The 22,793-nt window shown below is 37.7% G+C and overlaps 1 protein-coding gene across 5 annotated transcripts in view; it reads left to right on the top strand.

Moving 5' to 3' along the window:
• The window catches only part of LOC129775560 (klarsicht protein), a 536,788-nt gene that overhangs the window by 487,620 nt on the left and 26,375 nt on the right, over positions 1-22,793 (top strand). For 3 of the 5 annotated variants that reach the window (XM_055780422.1, XM_055780424.1, XM_055780423.1), the window contains exons 8-11: positions 12,973-13,293; positions 13,614-14,198; positions 18,381-19,263; positions 19,324-19,682. In XM_055780422.1, the coding sequence (XP_055636397.1) occupies positions 12,973-13,293; positions 13,614-14,198; positions 18,381-19,263; positions 19,324-19,682 (2,148 nt within the window). The remainder of the gene's footprint in view (positions 1-12,972; positions 13,294-13,613; positions 14,199-18,380; positions 19,264-19,323; positions 19,683-22,793) is intronic. The other 2 variants (XM_055780425.1, XM_055780426.1) reach the window with 2 other exon arrangements.

Here is a 22,793-nt window from a genome sequence, read left to right as displayed (position 1 = left end):
ATCAGTAAAGTATATATTATCACAATTGATACGCCCATACTTTGCATTGAAGATTGTAGGAACGAACCCCAATCTAAGATAATCTGGATTTTCATGGATTTTCTCCTTCATGAACAGATCGAAATGTACAGAAGAATTGATGTAGTCAGGAAAACAAACACGGTTGGGAATATACGAAGAAGGAACAACCTGCATAGAGGTGAATTCATGATATGAATTCATGAATCCAGAATGAAAATTTAGCTCGATCAATTGCTCAAAATTTCCGATCACCAATGGATTCATAGCCTTACACCGGATGAGGAACCGAAGAGATAATAAATTGAAGCGATCTTTTAGTGGGAGTACGCCTGCCAAAACCTCGAGACTCATGGTATGCGTTGAGGGCATACATCCCAACGCAATACGGAGACAAAGATACTGAATTCGCTCGAGTTTAATGAGGTGTGTTTTGGCAGCTGATTGAAAACAGAAATTGCCATACTCCATCACTGAGAGAATAGTTGTTCGATACAACATAATAAGATCTTCGGGATGGGCTCCCCACCAGGTGCCGGTAATTGTACGGAGAAAGTTTATTCTTTGTTGACATTTTTTACTCAGATACCTAATATGGGCCCCCCAAGTACATTTGGAGTCGAACCAGACCCCAAGATACTTGAATGACATAGCATGAGTGATCGGTTTACCCAAAAGTTGAAGCTTTGGTTTTGCTGGTCTATGCTTCCTAGAAAAAACAACCATCTCTGTTTTCTCCGTGGAGAATTCGATCCCTAGCCCAATGGCCCAGGTTGAAAAATTGTTCAAAGTATCTTGTAAGGGTCCTTGCAGGTCGGATTCGTTTGATCCTACGACAGACACCACTCCATCATCTGCAAGTTGTCTTAGGCTGCAATTTTGTGTAAGGCAATTGTCGATGTCGCTTACATAGAACTTCACATTTTTGTCATACACACTCAAAGTGATTAACAACATGAACAAGCTATTTCAAAGTGAGAGTCCTACCGATTCGAGCATTTCACGATGTTTCCGAACGGTATTGGATATTGTTTTCACAAATGAGTTCATGCAATCGCTAGAAGATCTGAATAAAGTTGCGTTTGACAACAAAATTACGAGAGCTTGGAAAATGTGTAGGTTGGGACAACGACTCAACAACTCATTAGGGAGTACGTAAACGCTGGAAAAATATCTGTTGATCGGCTTAACGAATTTGAGGCTAATGTAATGCATCAACTTCAACTTGAACGACTCGGTTATGATAAATCTGGCTATGCTGGACCCGTCCGATGTCGTCAGAAGAAAACATCAAACTACCACTGTTCTACCGTTTACTGAAAATTTTCCTAATCTGGTTCCCAGAGAAATGATTCAGCGAATTGAATTCAGAGAGCTGCGCAATGTTGATTTTTCAGATTATTCTCCGGATAAACGAACCAATGTAGTCATGTTTTGGGGTAAAGTTCTAACCACAACTACCCGTGGTGGTGAAATGGCAATCCCACAATTAAAATTTTTTTCCCAAAAATTTATTGAACACCGAAGAAAGTGGTTTGGTGCACATATCTGCAACGTTTAAGTATAATGCGTCGATATATGATAAAAAAAACTGTTAAACCATGTTTTACACATCAGACGTAAAAGTTTTGATTGTGTTGAATTATATAGAATTCAAACTTTTGCAATCCTGAGAAGGCCCTTGATGGGCAAATTCAATCCAAACTCCTTCTGAACTTGCCTTCAGAAAGACACTCCATTGTCATTGCTCGTCAGCAAACTGTGTCCGCTTCTACAAATATCAAACGACGTTCTCGTGAGAATGTTCAATAAAGTTCGCAATTAAATATAAAAAATGTCGACTAAAATCCAGACAAATCCAGTCTTTTGATTTTCCAACATCCAGATTTCTTTTCAAAACACGTTGCAATTCTGGGTTAACCCTTCATAAGGCCGTGGAAACTAGGTAAGGAATCGACTCAAACACAATAGCTTTGATAAAAAATAAACTATGGGAACAGTTGAAAAAATTGGTGACGATATAGTTGTCACTGCCCGTTAACCCCATAAACACTGCTTGCCGCTGCCTTGTAAGCTCATTTTATTGTGCGACATACAAAAATTAAATCAATATCTCTAGTGCAGCGATTTTTTTTACGAAGAAAAAATATAAAGTTTTTATTTTTCATCAAATACACCATTTTTTAATGAAGAAACTGCATGCACTTACACAGCAGATTCTAAATAGAATAGAGACGAATGAACTCTCTGAGTTTAAAGTCTCTTTAATTCAATACCGTTACCGTAAATAGAATGCTTACAGTGAAAAACTTATCAACTTGTTGCATGTTCAACAAAATTAAACAGAATTTTTTGCCGGCGCTCTGAAATTGCGTTTTTTTTTACATAAAAATGATTCCCAAATCAATATCGTACTTTAATATCAGCCCTAAAAAAAATTTAGTATTGCCAGAAACTTTTAGAAGTCTTTGGTTAAGAAAAATATTGAAATAATATTCCAAGTGCGGCAAAGAAATATTATCTGGTGGTGGCAATATAGATGTTACGGCGTTATAACATGTCAACCAATCGCAAAGTCTTTAAATTAGTAAGAATTTTGTATGAATCAGACAAAAACTAGAAATAGATTTTTTTTTTAAATTGGCTATAGGGATCTGAGGCATCGCTTAATTCTGGAATAGGGGTCTATTGCCCAGAGAAGTTTGAGAACCCCTGGTTTAGACGATCCACAATATGCATTTTCAAATCTTCCACGCTGTATTTCGGCCTTATTCTGCGTGGCGTGTGAGGTGAGATGACAATTATCACTTATGTCACGCGATTCCACCAGGCGTATGCCGTGAGAAATCTCACTTGAATGAACTCTCACTTTATTCCCGCTCTCAAATATACGTGACGATTGTCACATGAACTGGGATTTCTAGGTGACAATCGTCGACATGTCTTGAGGTGTCGACAGGGCATGAAAACAAATGAAAAAAGGAAGAGGAATAATAAGTGTTTTTTTGGGTCGTATAGAATCGATAGTAATGGTATTATATGTATCAATAAATTCAATTTATCTTCAATTTTCACAGTACGAAAGACAAATTGCAAGTAGTTTTTTTTTGTGAAAGCGGTAGTGAGTCTGTTATTCCTCAATTGGACGAATAAGCACACCGAAATTATTTTCATTTCATGAAATCTATTTATTTTCTCTTAAATATATCTATCATATGGGTCTTGTGTTTCATCTATCTATCCGCGAGTCATCGTCACCGAACTGCATATCCATTTCAGAAGCCGTGGTATATGCCCGAGCCGGAGCCAGAGCAACAATTTAACACTGAGAGTGCAGAGAGCAGCAGCAACTACGACCAAAACAAACAAAAATGCTAAACTTTACAGGATGCAATCAACTGTTTCACCAAATCTAAATCAAATACCTGCAAATTCGGCAGAATGTCCTGATACACTAACAACAGGCCAGGTTAAATCAGATCTATAGATACGGTACTGACTGCAGCAAAACAAATATCTGACCTCTCTGAGCGAAACAAATAAAATTCTGGGATGCCAGATGTTTTTTCTCAAATATATGCGATAAAAATCTGAAATATTTGTAAATATGTGCTAATGTCTGACATACTGACCAGCTTCGTTTATCATATGGAATCAATAATGTTTTGTCACTATTTTAAATAGCCTGCAGCAGGAATAAAAGGTTATGATAAAAGTTAAATGTCTACAAATTCGTGAACACATGTGCGAATGTGGCATCTCTGATCATATTTGGCAACCAGCAGAATGAACGCCTTGTCACTTGCTGTTCATCCTCTCACATACATCAAATGAACCTCTCACGGCATCCGAAACGACTGTAGGAATAGAGTGAGGAGAGTTGCGTGATGGTGATGTGACAATTGTCATCTCACCTCACACGCCGCGTAGAATCAGGCCGTTTATATCCATCACGAACACGACATATTTGCCGAGAATCCGGAATTCAAAGTACCCTCTTGTATATTGCATTGAAGAATAATTGTACTGCTTCGTTTTTGAATGTCGCAAGGCCATTCAAGTGCACATACTCGATGTATGAATTTTGAACTATTTAGTTATGTACACCGAGAACATCAGTTCAAATATCAATCATATGGGTTTAGCTTACAAAAATATGGTGTTCAGAAGATACGAAACGATGGAGTAAATTGATCTAAGCTCTCCGAGGTTGATAGCTCCTGCTTGTTTCATCTGCCATCTCTTAACTTGGTCATTTGTGTTTTTGTCTCTAGTCAACGTTTATGTCATATATTTTGCTCTTTTCTCAATCTTGCCGCGGCATTTCACACTTAAGGTCTGAACACCGCGGACCAGCAGCAGCAGCAGCAGCAGTAACTTTCCACTGTGTGTTAATTGAGCCCTAAAGCGAAAACAGCAACAAAATTAGTCTGCCCACAATATGCCTTCGGTTGGTCGTCTGACTTCAGACATTGAACCAGCCGCGCTACAACACTCGGAAATGGTTGTGGTAATATTTCCGAAACTGATGGCGGTTGATACAACAACACTTGCTCGCGTGGTGGCTCAATGTAGACAAACAATTTTCTGCTACTGTCGTCGGGGGCCATATAACCTTCGCGCGTCAGTAGAATCCATTAGGACGAGAAGGTTTCTAGATGATTCAAGCAAAAAGAGGTGATATTTACACTATTACCCCAAACAAAAACCAACAAGATCATTTGGAATTAGGTAGAAGGTGCGATAAACTGCGAATGTGCATCCAAACTGTGTACGTGCAATTAGTCTGTTTTCGTTAGTTATCTTGTTTGCTTTGAATGAGTGTTGCCTGCCATTCGTCTGCTGAACAACACCATGTGTTTGTTCCAGGATGCAAGTCGGGCAGCGGTTGACTGTAGTTGGTTGGAATAGCGTTATCTTATCTACGTTGACTTTGCGCGAAACAAAAACCTACCTCTTTCAGTCTTTTACTCCCTCCCTTGGCCCTGGCCATCGGGTATGTGTTTAGGCATGTCTGGACGGAAAGTGTAACAGTACGCCACGGTTGAGTGGTCCGAGTTAGTCATGCTTGTGCGTGCACTGTGGGCTACTGTCGGGGTGCAGTAAGACATGTTTTTCGAGAGATTTTCACCTAGTTGAGTTTGGAGATGCACTTCGTGATTCGTCAGATCTAGCGAGATTTGGATGTGAAAAAAAATCGAGTAAAGCTATATTTGAGAAAAGTTATTCATCCTCGATTAAAAAAATGGAACACTCATAGTTAACAATAATGGTGACTATATTCTCACAGTAAACATAGTCATTCCAAAGAATATGATATTTTTTTAGCTCATATTAGTAATTTATAATATTAAAAATTATATAGGTTCACTGAGTAGGTGATGTGATTGTTAGAACGCAATACTGAAGAAGGTGGAAATTGGAGCATTATGAAATATGAATCACCGAATGATAAATTCCCTTGATTTATACCCATATTTTGAGCAAATAATAACAAACCTTCGAAAACTGTAGATCCATTGATGAAGTTTTTAAATTGCAAATAGTTTCTGAATTTCAAATATCTCATGTTTACCATGTCTGAAAGTGCCTGCGCTGTAAATAAATTGTTATGCTTTTATTTTGTGTGACTTTGGTTCAGTCTGTTGGTGTTTTTACTTCACTATAGGAATGCATATTCTTGAATGTGACGTGAGTATCCTAAAAAAAGCTTGGCCACCGGATAACACATTTATCTAGCAGAAGTCCAGCAGAAGTTGGAGAAACCATGACAAAATTGTCCATTTAATTCGTGTTTTTGGATCAAATTAGATACATGATGACCAAGTATCGAATGAATATCATATAACATTAACCATTGATAATCAATTATTGTTATTGCTTAGGAACATATTAACATTATCTAATCTAATGATTGTTCAACATTAAATTGGAAACGAATTTGTCGAATCAGACATCTCGATTTTTAATTACATGAGTTTCTACGTTGAACATAATAAAATAGACGCATGAAAATATATCTTTTCATGGTGTATCTTTTTTTTCTATTTCTTCGATGGATTTCTCAGTAACGGATACCTTTTTATGATGCATGTTAGTTTAGTCAGTTTTACGCTACGTTCGTTCGCAACTGTTTACTTCTTAATTTAGTAATTAATGTTTTGTGTAGTTGTGATGGAAAATCAATCGCTGGTTTATTGTATGTATGCGTTTTCAAAATATCGAATAAAGAAGAAATTAATGCCCACATAAATCTTTCACCGCCGCGAGCTATTATATACAATAGACTAAAGGAAGCATTCAGTTGCTTTCTCATGTGGCCCTGGAATGCCTTCTGCCACAGCGCGGTGAAATATGCGATATAGAGGAAAGAATGCCCAGAACTCAGGATGATGAGTGATTGATTTACCCAATTCAGGAATTCTAAAAATGAAAATAATCAATTACTTTTTATGCTCCAAAGCCTAAGTTAGTGGTTCTCAGATTTTCGTGAAAAGTGGTAAATTTGTTCTTCATCGCAAAATATTAGACTCGTAGTTTTTTTATTTTTTTTTTTTGGTAGGGTGACCATATCTATTTTAGGGTGGTCCAAAGAATGATTTTTTTCTCATTTTTTCCAAAAATGTTTTTTTTTCAAAAGTTTATAACTTCTATAACTACTGCACCAATTCAGATGATCAACATATCAGATTAAAGCTAATTAGATGGTCTTTTTTACTCCTGCAAAAAAAACAATTTCGTTTTCGTAATTATTGATTGTAATCGTTTTTTATAGTTTTCATGGTCTCGGGACCAAGAGCGAATTATTCTTTTATATTTATTCTTGAAAGCTAAAGATTTTTTACATAGCATAGACAAAAGCCCAGCAAGCGAGGTGGTTGGACCAGGTGGAGCAGGACTTGGCAAGAATCGGTGCAGCCGGGAGTTGGAGAACTGCAGCTATGAATCGAGTGCATTGGCGGAACAATGTTGTGAATCAGATCCTATCTCTTCAAGGAATGTAGCATCATTGTAAATAAATAAATACAAAAATCAGAGATGTGCTCTTTTTTGTTTTTTAATTATGATTTTTCAAAGTTAACCGATGGTCTAATAAAATCATTTTTTTTTTCAAAAATGACGTTTTTTAAAAAATGATGGAAATTATGACTTTTAAACTACTGATCCGATTTAGATAATCGACACATCAAATTGAAGTCAATGACCTAGTCTTCTTTGAAAAAATACTACACTTGAAAAAAAAAATGAAATTTTATTTGCATAGATCTAGTCTAGTCGCATAAGAATATCGAACGAAAATCAAAAACATGTTAACTTTGAAAAATCATAACTCAAAAAACCCATCTCTGATTTTTAGATATATAAATATAAAATAATGAATATGAAATTAAAACCATGTTAACTTTGAAAAATCTTAATTAAAAAACCAAAAAGAACACATCTCTGATTTTTAGACATATTGTGTAAAAAATCCTCAGCTTCCAAGAAAAAAGAAAAAAAATATATAGCGCCCTTGGCCCCTAAACCATGTAAACTATAAAAAAACAGATACAATCAATAATCAAGGAAACAAATATTTTTTTTCGCAGGTATAATATTTGCTGCAAAGAAGTTCAGCCCACTAGCTTCAATTTGATGTATCAATCATCTGAATCGGTTCAGTAGTTCAAAAGTTATGAATTTTTGAGAATAGGATAAAGGGGAAAAATTTATATTCCGAACTATCGGTTAGCTTTGAACATTATAACTTAAAAAAGAAAAAGAACATATCTCTGATTTTGAGATATTTTATTTAAATTTAATGTAATGCTCAGCTTTCAAGAAAAAATATAAAAAAAATATAGTGCCTTGATCCCGAAACTACGTAAACTATAAAAAATCGATACTGCCAATGATTACGAAAACAAAAATCTTTTTTTTTGCAAGTGTAGTTTTTTTTTCAAAAAAGATTAGCTATTTGGTTTACGTTGATATGTCGAACATTTAAAATAGACTGAATAGTTCAAAAGATATCAATTTTTGAAAAAAGTTATTTTTGGAAAAAATTGGAGAAACATTATTTTTCGGAACACCCTAAAACCGAAATGGTCACCTTAACGGAAAAATAAAAGAATACGGGTTCTGATATTATGCGATAACGAACAAAACTAGCAATTTTGATGAAAATCTGAGAACCACTATGTCGGTTTGGCATGGAATGACTGATGTGAGAAAAATCTCAGCCATCAAGCAGAAAAATAGCACTTTCTATCCTCAACCGAGTAAACTATAAAAAGCAATTACAGTTAACTCTCCCTAACTCGGTATAAGAGGGACCATCGAGTTAGGGAGGTATCGAATTACGGAGAGAAAAATTCTTGTAACATCAATCAAAGGTGCCATGAACTCCATCGAGTTAGCGAAAATATCGAGATACAGAACATCGAGTTAGAGAGAGTTGACTGTATAATCAATAATTTCGGAAACAGATTCCATTTGTTTCTCAAAAATTACGAAAATCCAAAAGAGAGTGTTTTCTCTGAAGATGAAGATGAAGTGTGAGAAGAAGAGAGGAGAAAGGCAGAAAGAGAGAGAAGAGAGGGAAAAATAGAGATATGAGAGAGAAGGGTGAAGAGAGAGGGAGTAAGAGAGAGATGAGAGAAAGAGTGAGAAAGAGAGAGATGAAGAGAGAGAGTAATAGAGGGAAGAAGAATTTGAGAGAGCTATCAAGAGAGAGAAACAGAGAGATGGAAAAAAGATGAAGAGATATAAGGGGAGTAATAGAGAGGAATAGAGAAGAATAGAGAGAAAGAGAGATTATAATACAGAGAAATAGAGAGAGTGAGAGAGAGAGAGAAAGAGATGATGAGAGAGGAAGAGGTATGAAGAGAAAAGAAGAACGAAGTAGAAAGAGTGGGAAGAGAGAGGAAGGTAGGAGAAAAAAGAAGTAGAGATAATGAGAGATTAGGAGAACAGATGGAGACAGAGTGAAAGAGAGAGATAAAGAGAGAAAGATAGGAGAAAAGAGAAAGATAGAGAGAGAAGAGAAGAAAGAGAAAGAGAGAGAGAAAAATAAAAAGAGAGAAAGAAAGAGAAAAAGAGAAGAAGATAAGAGAAAAAAGAGTTAGAGGGAAAGAGAGGAAAGTAGAAAGAGGAATAGAGAGAGAGAGAGAGAGAGAGAGGAAGAAAGAGAGAAAAATAGAGGAGAAGGAAGGTAGAGAGGAGAAGAAAGGAGATAGATATGGAAAGAGGGCATAGAGGTGAGTGAGTGAGAGAGAGGTATAGAGAAGAAGAGAGAAGGCGAAATAGAATGCGAGAGAAAGGAAGATATAGATGGAGATTCAATTTTGAATTACCCTGGTGGCAAATGCAAATTTTGACTGCCTCCAAAATGCAATGAGGGGATAAAAACATAATTTTTATGTTTCAATTACACTGTAAACACCCGCAACCGAGACTCTGTGCTGCGAAAAACTTTTCGTTTCGTTCAACATTCAGCGCAGTGATTATTTTTTGCTTACATTTATTAACTATGGTGCAAGATACCCGGAAAATACGAAGGAATATTTACGATTTACGCGTCCCGAGTGACAAAGCCACGTAAAGCATCGGTCTTTTTCGAGACCACCACAGATTTCTTCTGAAATTTTTCTTCTCAAATTTCGTTTCATTCTGGAATAATGTCCGAAGTTATGAACAAGCGAATTGAATTAAAACAATTTCATAAACGTTAGCAATGTTGGGTTGGGTCTTGGATATCACCTTCTATAATTTCTTGCTAGTATGTTTTATATAATTCTGTTTTCGCTTGGCTGATCCTTTTATCAGTAGTTCATCTGTCAGAAAAATTTGTGAATGTTAATGGGGCATTATCAAATGGTAAATTAATCATTTCAATTGCCTCACCGCATTGTTCCACCCACCCATACTGGAACAGCATTTATTAAAGCAAGAGGCGAGTTTGTGTATAATATATATATATATATATATATATATATATATATATATATATATATATATATATATATATATATATATATATATATATATATATATATGCCATAGAAATATAAGAGTAAAATAAATACTTTCACACTTCGCAAAAAGGCACGCATCGAAGATTTCATGTGAAAAAGTTGTTGTTAGGATGTTAGGTCGATTTTATCCTGTTCGTAAAAAGTTCCTGATCCTCATGACTCCGTTGCACTTTTGCTGATTGTTACCCAAAACGCCATTCTTCATCATTATAAGACCAATTTTAGTCTTTTCTTTTCAAAGGGGCTTATCTTAGATAAGTAGCTTTTCTTTCAAAAATAATAATTTCAAAACTTCATATCCTGAATTGAGATTTTATGAGAAATTGTTGTAAAGTCAATTATTAAAAGAACAAATTTTATATTAATATTGACAAATAATATCATGGAAATGAAGAAATTAATTCCGTAAGGATCCAAAATTTTTCAACAATGTCTTAACGATTCCAAAAACTAACCTTTTATGAGATATAATAAATATGATATCTGAATATGATTAATAAACAAATCAGAAAATACATTTGCGTTTTTCTTCGTTTGTTTGTCAACGAAGTTCTTAAATATTAGGCTGTCAAAAAAGTCCTGCGGTATTTTTTTTGAATTTTCATTTGTTCATAAAATTAGTTACAATCATCTGTTTTAAGTCAAATATGCGCCGTTTTGTTCGATGACTTGTTCCCAACGAGATGCCAACTTCATAATACCCCTGTTATAGAAGCTCGCTTCCTTATTGGCAAAAAACTCGAATAGCCAATTTTCACAGGCCTATTTTATGGCTAACTTCTGGCTCGTTCGCCATGGACAAAAACAGGTGGTAGTCACTTGGTGCAAGGTCCGGACTATACGGCGGATGCAAAAGAACCTTCCATCCGAGCTCCCGGAGCTTCTGGCGCGTCACCAAAGAAGTGTGTGGCCTGGCGTTGTCCTGATGGAAGACAATGCGGCCTCTGTTTATTAAAGATGGCCTCTTCTTCATGAGTGCTACCTTCAAGCAGTCCAGTTGTTGGCAGTACAGGTCCGAATTGAGCGTTTGGCCATAGGGAAGCAGCTCATAATAGATTATTCCTTGACAATCCCACCAAACACACAGCAGAACCTTCCTGGCCGTTAATGAGGGCTTGGCCACCGTCTGAGCCGCTTCAGCGGGCTTCGACCACGACCGTTTGCGCTTCACGTTGTCGTAAGTGACCCACTTTTCATCGCCAGTCACCATCCGCTTCAGAAACGGGTCGATTTTGTTGCGATTCAGCAGCGATTCACATGCGTCGATACGGTCAAAGATGTTTTTTTGCGTCAACGTGTGTGGCACCCATATATCGAGCTTCTTTGTGAATCCAAGCTTCTTCAAATGGTTAATAACGGTTTGATGACATCCCCAGCTCTTGGTCGATGCTACGGCTGCTACTATGCCGGTCTTTCTCGGCTAATTCAGCGATTTTGTCGCAATTTTCGACGACAGGCCTTCCGGAGCGTGGCGCATCTTCGACGACCTCTACACCAGAACGAAAACGTTGAAACCATCGTTGTGCGGTGGAAATGAAAACTGTATCGGGTCCATAAACTGCACAAATTTTATTGGCAGCTTGAGATGCATTTTTGCCTTTGTCATAGTAGTACTGTAAAATATGTCGGATTTTCTCTATATTTTGCTCCATATTTGCGACACTATAACTCACGAACGACTTAACCAAACAAAACACTGTCAAGGACTATATTATATATAAATACCTTTCCAACAAGCTACTATATATATGACTCGATACAATGAATACAACTAGAACTACGCGCTTACAACGACACCTCGCGGAAATACCGCAGGACTTTTTTGACAGCCTAATATATCGAATAAATCCGCCACTGAAGAATTGAGTTTTGTGATAATAATATTAATTAGTACCCAACTTTGTGGTTATCGTGAAAAACTTTTTCCCTGTAAAAGCGCCCATCTTCCGATGTATGAACGACTTGTTGGAAATTGTAAGGGCTATTCATATATATTTTTTGACATTTTTTTACAAATACGTTTGTGAGAAAAATAAATTTTAATTTTAAAATTTTTTTTGACGGTTACAGGTTACATATCTTTATTTAGTTTTTTTTTTCAATGACTTTCCAATATTAGCTATTACTCAATGTTATTAATATGTTTCATTATATTCCCATATTATTTTGCTATTATGCTCACATATTCTCTGGCTTGCCACTTAAAATCCTAGAGATCTATCCAAGGTCCTCTATCTGACGTCTAAATTTCAACCAAGCACTAATAAAAAATGAAGCAAGACAACGAGGTTTCTTAGGGAAAGTTAGTGTCATCGAAAAACGAAAACTCTGAGAACAATTCAGACTGTCTTCAAAATATTCTCCGCACCCCATTTGCTACCAACAAAAATCCTCACCACAGCCCACAGCCGATTGCGGATCGTTGTCACGATGTTGATGATCGCGACGGGCCGGCAGCGAACGAGATATCTTTGCGTCTCTAAACAGCGGAGACACAACTCTCGCGGATCGGCTCCACTCGAACCCGCTCAGTGCCTATTCGACATTGACAGGCTTACCAACAAACCGCCAGCTGTTAGCGTGGTGTATCGTGTTTTTTTTTCATCCGCTAATAATTGCTTTTTATTTGATACACACAGTGCTCACGTCATCCATATCTGGTCTGTCCGGGTGTTTTTATTTCTCTCTCGAACTATTCGCGGTTGTTCACTGTGCGCCTCTAGCTCGAATCGGCACGACGGCGAGTCAATCTTATCGGCTAATTACTATTTGATACCCCTTCTTTCGTTGTTTTCTGTGTTTCCGATTCCGATTTATATCACGATATTTTATTGTATGTTTTTTTTTCTTTGACCCCGACCATCACCGCGTGTCGTGTCCATCAATCGACAATTCGATTTCGATTTGAAACGGAACACCGCGCGCCGTGGTGTAACAGCAGCAGCAATATGCAACGACTTCGATCCAAAGGTTAGTGCTGCATGCCGAAACGCTCGTACGGGACGAGATATTCGCAAAGACACCCAAAACTGTTGTCAAAAATACACACTATTTGCACCACAACCACCACCATCATCACCATCATCGCCATCATCACGGATCGTCATCACGTCATCATCACGCGATAGTTAGCAGCAGTACCGCGGCAGCTTCCGTCGCCGTCGCCACCACCAAAAACATCACCAACAGCAGCGACTGCGACAGTAACAATAGGAAGGCGGAGAAAGTGATGAGCAACCTCAAGATCAACCGGATCGAGGTGAGTGGTAGACACTTGCTTTGTTACATTGTGTTTTTTTGGTTTGTTACAATAGTAGTTTTTATTGCGAGATTTTATGGGTGGGGAATTTTGATTGGTGTTGGATGGAAAATATGGTCTCAATGGAAACTGACGTATTTCGCTGTGTTATATCAAAGTCTTTATCGCCCGAAAGATTTACAACCATTTTACGAAAGAAAACAAGTCAAGTCATAAAAGATAGTGATGAGATCACACCATCGGATTGCATTTCCGCTACAACTATCAAATGACGTCCTTTATTGATCAAGAAAACCTGTGTTACTTTTTCTTTCGAACAGGAATGGCTCGAGAAACAACCGTTGGATGCGGCCACAGCAGCGCCTCACCTGCCTGGTTCCGGTCCTACGACGGATTGTGAAGCTTCCGGCGAGTATACCGATTCCGATTCGATTACCCGCGATACGGATAGTTCGGAGGGTCTTGCCAATTCGGTCGCTACTTGTCTGCAGGGTGACCAGACCTCCCAGGAGATGCTCAACGAGAACGTTTACCCCTCGGAGACATCGAATGTGTCCAACGACGAGGTCGAATCGAAGAACAACGCCAATTCGAACCCATCGCTGGTGAAAAGACGGGTCAACAAATCCACCGGTGACAGGCCCTGGTCGGTGTCGTGTATCTCTCAGCTCAACACCTCGGCGGTGGAGATAAATCAGTACGGGGAACGTCACGAAACGCATCAACATCAGCGATTGACGGCAAGTCTCTCGATTAGCGAGTCCGCATTGAACACGATGTCTGCGGTGCGCAGTACGATGAAGCCTACAACGAGCAGCGGGGGTGGCAGCCAACAGCCACTGGTGGGGAAGAGTTCCGACAGTAAGAACTCGCTGAAGAAGCGCAAGCTGCGGGCAAGAAGAAAGGTAAGGTGGTATTCTTTTAACACTTTACGGACCGCTCACGAGTTTTCTCGTTTTCGCTCACCTTCTTTAGGGCTTGTGTAAAATTAGCGGATAAAAGTTTTTCTTGCGTGCAAGTTTCTGTTCACCGTCTTGTTGGATTTCAAGAATAATGAATCATTTTAATTGAAATAAATTGATTGTTTATCAAGTCTTTCATCTTTTACAAGCATGCTCATTATATAGAGAATTGAATCATTCATTCTTCCACATAATTCATTTTTTATTGATTGTAACAGAGAAAAGTTATAGACGTGAGCATGGGTCAATATAGGAAAATATACAGAATTTTGAAAATCAAAAAAAGTTGTTCGAATAGAGTATTCGAAATTATTCGATAGAGAAATATTTTACTTATTTCCAGCACATTTTTATTAATTAGAAAAGGGTCTGACAAATGTTTTAGGCCAAGTTGTATGGGAGAAATTATTTATTTTGAACAAAATTGAAAAAAAGTTATCTCAAAGGACTCAAAACACATTTTTGAGATAGTACTCATTGGATAGAAAATATTTTTATCCATCTTCAGCCAAATTTTCGTTGGCCGGGAAAGAGTCAGAGAAGAGTTATGGACTAAAATGTATACAAGTTGTAGGAGGGAAATTAATAAATTTAACGAAAATGGGAATAGGACTTTTTCACACTCGAAAAAAAATTGAAGGAACAGAGTGCGTAGTCGAAATTTTTAGGCGATTTTTGAAATGCATTAAAATCGTGAAATATCAACGCATGGGGATGGTACATAAATCACTTTATAGCATAATTTACATGGATTTACAAGGAATATTTTACAGAGATATAATATTTTCCCATATCTGGTGATTTGGTTTGGGAGCACTTTTCACTTCCTTGCTCAGACAGACCCTTTCCCCCGTACAACTCGTGAAAGTTTTGGCCAATAACTTTTCTCATACCCTTTTCCGACCAATTCAAATTTGGCTAGAGATAAATAAAAAATTTTCTCTTTTGGCCTTTTCAAATAGCTTTTTACAATTTTCTTCAAATTAATTTATTTCAGCCATACAAGTTGTGCAGGTTTTGGCCTATAACTTTTCTTAGACCATTTTTCGACCAATGAAAAGTTGGCTAAAGATAGATTAAAATATTCTCTATCGAATGAGTATTATTTCGAAAATGTGTTTTGGGTCCTTTCAAATAACTTTTTTCAATTTTCTTTGAATTTATTAATTTTCCTCCTACAACTTGAATCAACAACAATTCGGCCAACGAAAATTTGGCTATCTCGAGGATGTGTTTTCGGTCCTTTCAAATATTTTTTTTTAATTTTACTTTAAAATAATTAATTTATTCTATGACGGATTTTGCGCCAACTCGACCTGATGTTGGCATGACCCTCTCAGAACTTAATGAAACTTTCTGGGCGTGAAAACCTTACCTAATTAAGCAACTTAGCATACTTAGTTTTCCGAAAATTTATCTAGACTAACATATGGAAATGGCCAAATATTGTTGACCAGTTTTTTAATAAAATTTTTTACTCGAAAATGGTAAATCCTACAAAAAAGTGATCTATGGAAGAGTTGATTTTTTTGAAATCCTAATACAAATGAAACAGAAATTTCTACATTACTCGGGAATTATTCAAGCAAACGAAACGTAATTTGGCATGTGGAGGTTTTAGGGTGCAATAAATGTTTCTATGGTGATAAGACACTCCACCCCCTCTCTAAGGGGGGCTGCCACACAAATGAAACACAAATTTCTGCATTACTCGAGAATTAATCAAACAAACGAAACAAAATTAGGTATATGGAGGTATTAGGGCGCAATAAATGTTTTCACGGTGGTTAGACACTCCACTCCCCTCTCTAAGGGGGGACTCTCATATAAATAAAACACAAATTTCTGCATAACACGAGAACTAATCAAGCAAACGAAACCAAATTTGGCATGTGGAGGTTTTAGGATGCAATAAATGTTTCTATGATGTCCTAGAGACGAATGAACTCTCAGAGTTTAAAGTCTCTCTAATTCAATACCTTCCTTCCTTCCTTCTATGATGTTTCGATACTCCACCTCCCTCTCTTAGGGTGGGCTGTCATACAAACAAAAAATAAATTTCTGCATAACTCGAAAACTGATCAAGCAAGCCAAATAATTAATGGAGCCAAATTTGGCATGTGAAGATTTTAGGGGACACGAAATGTTTCTGTGGTGAATAGACACTCCTCCCCCTTCTCTAAGGGGTGAAGAGGGGAGGGGTCTGTCTTTATTCTATCATATTTTCTATATCAAACATTTATTCCATAAATCGGAGAAACATGTTATTTGCAAGAGGCTGGAAAACCTTGAACGAGAATTGTGTCTGAAAATAATCTGATATTACAATGATGAGTTTTAGTAGAAGTACTAGAAATTTTATAGTAAAAGGTAGATTCAACGGGGTCGATTAGAAGATCAATCAATGAACAGTTCTGCGATTGGACTTATGAACTTGCGCTTAGTAAGAAAATGTGAATGTTTGAAGGTATTGATAACAAAAAACAAATTTTGGGCGGGACAAAGTTTGCCGGGTCAGTTAGTGGTAGATAAATATGTGCCCTACAACTCTTTCATACATTGCAACTTGTGCATATTTAAGGCAAAAAAGTTTTTCTAACAAAAACTTTTTTGATATTTTATTGCTATTAAGTTTATTTTTTTTTCAGTGCAGAAAGCCAACCCAAAATAAAAAAAAATAATATTAATAAAATGTTGAATGAGTGTTTTAGAGGTCTTTATTTCAAATCAAATGTAATAAAACATTTGTTGACATTAAATTCATCTGATCTTATACTTATATTCTACTTATATTCTACGTGATACAATCATCATATATTTCCTATTTTTTTCTTTTTATCTAACATTTTGAAGATTTTGGGATCATCTACTGAATTTGAAAACTTTTAGCTGCGATTTTATTTTCATCTACAGGAATAAAGCAGTGAAATTTTTGTGTTCCCGATATTGTTTTCGCGAGATTGAATAGTTCCTCAAGCTCACTTGCCCTTTTTGTATGCTCTTCTTTGGATATGAAATTCAATTTCGTGATACATTTGTTCAACTGCCCATTCATAAAGATCTAGTGCTGTTTGGCTCTCTGCTATTTGGCTCTCTGCTATTTGTGCTCTCTTTGCCATTCGTTTTAGAGTCCCTCCTATTGCATCACGGAGTCCTTTTTCGTGGGAGGTGGTAAAGAAATGCCATTCTGCTTCTAGTCCGTACTCTTTTTTGAAATTACACAGTCTGGCGAAATTCTTTTTGTTTTTGTAGTGTGCTGCCGATGGAGCGGACATGAGAGTCATTTTAGTAAAATCGATTATTTTTCTGATAAATTCTATCAATACTTAATTTAAATAAAACTAAAAAAAAAAATTATAAAAAAAATCGTCAAAAATATTTGGCCCTTTCCATATGTTAGTCTAGATGAATTTTCGGAAAACGAAGTATGCCAAGTTGGTTAATTAGGTAAAGTCTTCACGACCAGAAAGTTTCATTAAGTTCTGAGAGGGTCATACCAATCCCATAGACGAGTTGGCGCGAAATCTGTCCAATACAACTTGTCCTATAACTTTTCTCAGACCCTTTTCCGATTCATAAAATTGTGGCTGGAAGAAAGGTAAAATATTTCTCTATCAAATAACTTCGGAAATAGATCGAACAATTTTTTTGATTTTCAAAATTCTGTATATTTTCCTATATTGACCCATGTTCACGTTTCAGTCTATAACTTTTCTCTGTCACGAGTAAGAAAAAAATGAATTATATGAAAAGATAAATGATTCAATTCTCTATCTAATGAGCATGATTTTGAAGGTTGTTACTTGATAAACAATCAATTTGTTTCATTAAATATTATATTATATTATATTATATTCATTAATTTGAGCACGTTGAACAGAAACTTGCACGCAACAAAAACTTTTATCCGCTGAACTTTCATCCGCTAACTTCATACAAGTCAAAACGTGCGGTCCCAGGCGTATGTCTCACAGATTTCTTCCCGGTCCTTAATGTGTTAATTAGCGAGCGACTTTGCAGTTTGCACCTTGTTGTGAGCGATGATAACGCCGAGCGAACACAATGTGTTTTTGATAAGTTTGTAGATAAAATTAGCAAGTCGTTTCTTCTATCTTTCTTCGCCAGAACCGCATCGACGAGTCCGGTTCGGATGAATCGCAGACCCAAACGCAGCACTCATCGGCACTGCAGATCCTGCAGCACTCGCTAATACTGCAACATCAGCAGCAGTTGCTGCAGCAGCATACGCCTCTACGGGAAATTCAACTATCGGCCGGAAGCAGTAGCGGAAGTGGCCGCCAGCAGCATCAGTACAGCAGCAGTAGCCATCGGGGCAGCAGCAGTTTGCTCAAGTCCGAATCGTTCTCCGGGCGGATTCGACTGGCGGACGATTTGGTCACACTGTCGTCACTGTCCGGGTCGTCTGGATCGCGCAAATCGTCCTCTGCTCGGCAGACGACGAGAGGAACGGCCTTGGCGACACTGATGACCTCAATGTCGTCGAAGAAATCCGCTCCGGACAGCGAGGAGGAACAACAGCAGCAGGCGCTGGCGATGGCCAAGCCCAACTTCAAGATCGGTTCCGTCGCGAGAGCCCGCTGTGGAAGTCTCAATCTAGGATCATTAGCCGCACTGGCTAATTATAATCTAGATGGTGTAGAACGGAACGAGGCGGATCTCAACGGAACCGGAACGGGCACCGAGGAGATGAGTAGCTTCTCGGAGCAGGCGTGGGATAACTATCAGGAGAAGTACATGAGCGAAACGTATTCCGAGGAACGGGACACGGACGCTGCCCGGCGGTTGTTGGACTTTGGCGATGATTATCGCAATTTCATCGATTCGCAGTCGGACTGTGCTTCCTCGTCGCTTTCGGCGGCAAACATGGATTCGTTGTCGCCACCGCGCTTCCGCAAAAGTGAATCGCTCAACAAAAGCTCCGAGTCAAATGTGAACTCGTTGAACCGGCGGAAGCGATTGGACGAGTACCGGATGGATGATCGATACAGTAGGTTTCAAATGAGTTGAGGACGCATATAATTTGTTTATCACTTACCCATATTTGTAGGTCACAACATGCACTCTTGGTCCAGCAAATCGGGCAGCCCACCCCATCATCATTCCCTGGGGCTGGACAAAACACTGACGGTGCGAAGCAAGCACCACGTGCTGTACGAGAGTCCCGACCAGGCGGCAAGCAGTGGCGGACCAACAACGGCCAGCGGTCGTCGCCGTTCGTTGCGTTCGGTGGACAAACACAACTCGTTCCTCCGCTCGCTGTCGCACGAAACGAGTTCCAGTTCGAACAACGAATTCGACGAAGACACGGAGGCGGAGGTGAAGAAGATGCTCATCCAGAGCAAGCTGCGGTTCGCCAACACGGAAGCGCTCAAAGCGAAATCCCACCTGCTCAAGCCGGAGGACTATGTAAGATTGTTGATTCTCTATTACTGTGATGTTTGTTTGCGCTATGCTTGCACCTACTGCTGCTGCCTCAATACGATCCTGTTTGTGTTGGTCTATATCTATGTGGAGCTGTACTGTGGAAGTTTTTAAGAAGGACGAGGAAGCCAGGGGAAAATATCGATTTATTTTAGTCACTTGTTATAGAGGCGGGACAGGGCTGCATTGTAAATATACCATATATCTCATATCGGTTTTCTTTCGAAATGCATCCTTGATTCGTACTAACATTCCTGTGGAAAAAAGGGGTCACACGAAAAAAAATTTATTGTCCATGTAGAAGGGTTCCTTCCCAAGCGAATGAAGCGGAATGTGCGAGTGAATCGATAACCCTATTTAGCTTAAAACCAAAAAGGGTTCGGAGACTATTACGAGCTGCTGTTTTGTCTTGTTGTGAGTAGTGTATCATTATTCCGTTACTAGTACTGACAATTAACCATAAATTGCTTACCATACACAATTTAATAATTTTGGTGATTAATGAAAGATTAAAAGCAAAATTTAGGTTTCTACTAACGATTCCATGTGGTAGAACACTTGATAGAAGTCCTTTATAACACACCAGTTACTCATTGCATTGTGGAACCCGTTGCAAAAATTCTAGACTCTATGTTTTCTGATCAGTCGAATTCTTTTGGTTGAGGAAGCTACATCCATGGCTTCCATATTGTTCACGCTTTTCTCTAGTAGACTTGGTTACTCACTTGTAGATTTCATGGATTGATTTTCCAAATTTTTGTAAAAAAAAACTTGTCGCATACCAAAACACGTTTTTTGACTCCGTTTTTGAATTCTCCATAAAAATGAAAGCGCTATTCAATAAGATCATATGTGATAATCAGATATATAAGCCAGGTGGAATAGGACTTCAGCCACTATGAATGTATTTTACCTGGTTTCACAACATTGCATAGCCGAGCATTGTCTTGTTCCCATCAATTTAATTAATTTTCGTATAATTCTATTTATTTATCATAAACAAATTTCGGAAACTATGCGCGAAAAGTGCATAACCTAACATAACTTACAAATAACAACATCTCATAAAATATAAAAATATACGAAGTTTTCTACAGTAGTACTTTGATAAAAGAACACACATTGTGAGGCAGGAAAAAAAACCATTGTATTTACTACAAGAGAAAAAGTGCCGGTTTTGGCCAATTTTCGATTTCTAGATTTTCCGATTTTTCGTCATTTTCCGGAAAATGGAAGTATGAAATTTTTTTTTCTTTAGAAAGGGTGAACCAGTGAACAAAATTACACGAATGACTTTCGCCAAAAAATACTTCTACAGCTTGGTACGATATGGGTTAATCATTTCTTGACTGGATTTTCTAGATTTTTGCACCAATCGATTTGGACACTCCCATACAATCTGTTGCAATACAGAAAATTCTAAATTTACCCATTTGTTGAAAGACCGTTAAAATGAGAGTTTCGAATTTTCTATACATTTGTGCATATCTCAAGTCGTTTCGCTAACGCATGGTTTAAAAAATCGGTCACCATGGCTATACAAATTAGCTACCAGGACTTTTCTATCCAAGCGAAATCGTAACTGACGTAAGGGGGTCTCCGTAGCCACAACGGTTGCGCATGCGCTTATTTTGCGAACGACCGTGGACTCAATCCCAGCACTCTTCATTTATTGACTAATATAATAGGCCTAATAGGCCTTTTTCATGACTTTTTCATGATTGAACTTAGTGAACTAATAGAAAAGATAAAAACAATCAATCACTGACGATACAGACAAGCTGCGGAGACCCTTGTATCCAAGTGAGCAATATGATTGAGCTCGCTATGGGTAGGTTGAAATCAGTGATATTTTTCAAAGATATTCCAAATCACAAATAGCCTTACGTGATCCCGTGATACGTGATACGTTACTTTTGTGGTTGTGTTTCGAACATAACCCGGATCATTCCGCATGTTATTTTCGGCGGTCGCTTCTAGTCTCAATAACAATTCGCGTGCTTTAGCTACAGATTTTATGGAATATAGTAGTGCTAGTTCGTATACAGTATTCGTTCGGTAACTAGGCGCAAATGGAAGCCCAGTTATCGATATACGTCTGTTAACTGGACCGGCATGTAAAACTTCAAATAAAATCGAGGGGAATTTTTATGAATCGTTTGATTCGTGTTGATAGTGAAATTTGATAAACAAAAGGTGTCGACTGGAAGTTTTGCAAACATGTATGAAAAATAATTTGGAGAATTCATTTGACAAATAATGTAAATTTTCATAACACCTCAAATTACATTCAAATGTCGCTCATAGCAAATCTTCAAACTGAATATGGCGTCAATTATTTACGCATTGCTGTTTTTTAACTGGGCTACAGCTCAGATTCACATAGTTAAGAAAGAGTCCAGTAAAAGCAGGTCCAGTTATCGAACGATTACTGTAGTACGGCTCAAATCTGAAACCTTACTAAGGATAATATGTAAATTTAATACCACTAAAGTCTTCGTCCAAAAGAAAAGCTTTGGAATGGTGTATAGTTCAAACGTGGTATATTAAAGTATATTCCGAAATAGTATCTTCAGTAGATTGCTGTTGAAGAAGGCTATTAATAGGACATGAAATCTATATTTCGATACAAATGTGGCACTATGAGTCCAAGCTAGTCAGTGCTCTTAGGATTTGCAGCGTTTTTATTCAGATTTGCATTATATAATGACAGTTGCTAAGATGATATGGAAAATTGCTTTACCAGACAAGTCGCTGTTCTATCGATTATTCTGTTTTCAGTGACGAAGAACTTGAAATCCGATTGTTGTGTAAAAGTCATCCTGTATGCAAATGATATATTGTCAGGCTTGTAGGTAAAACAATGATTATGACGTGGAAACGATTACGTCCCGTAGACCAGAATGTCATGGTCTAAATTTCAAACGGTTTCTCCAGATCCAAAAAGAAAGAAGTCGCTCGTTCTATCGATTTACAGTGATAACAGGAGCAGCAACCTTCACAATAATACATGGAGGGAGTAGTTTCAGGGTCATGTGTATTTGCAAAACTTTGATTAGAAAAATAATTATAGGGGTGCTGTGCAAGACATGCCTG

This window comes from Toxorhynchites rutilus, chromosome 3 (genome assembly GCF_029784135.1).
Source record: "Toxorhynchites rutilus septentrionalis strain SRP chromosome 3, ASM2978413v1, whole genome shotgun sequence".
Taxonomy (NCBI): domain Eukaryota; kingdom Metazoa; phylum Arthropoda; class Insecta; order Diptera; family Culicidae; genus Toxorhynchites; species Toxorhynchites rutilus.
The sequence above is the reverse complement of the archived record's forward strand: the minus strand, read 5'-3'. Positions and strand labels throughout refer to the sequence as shown.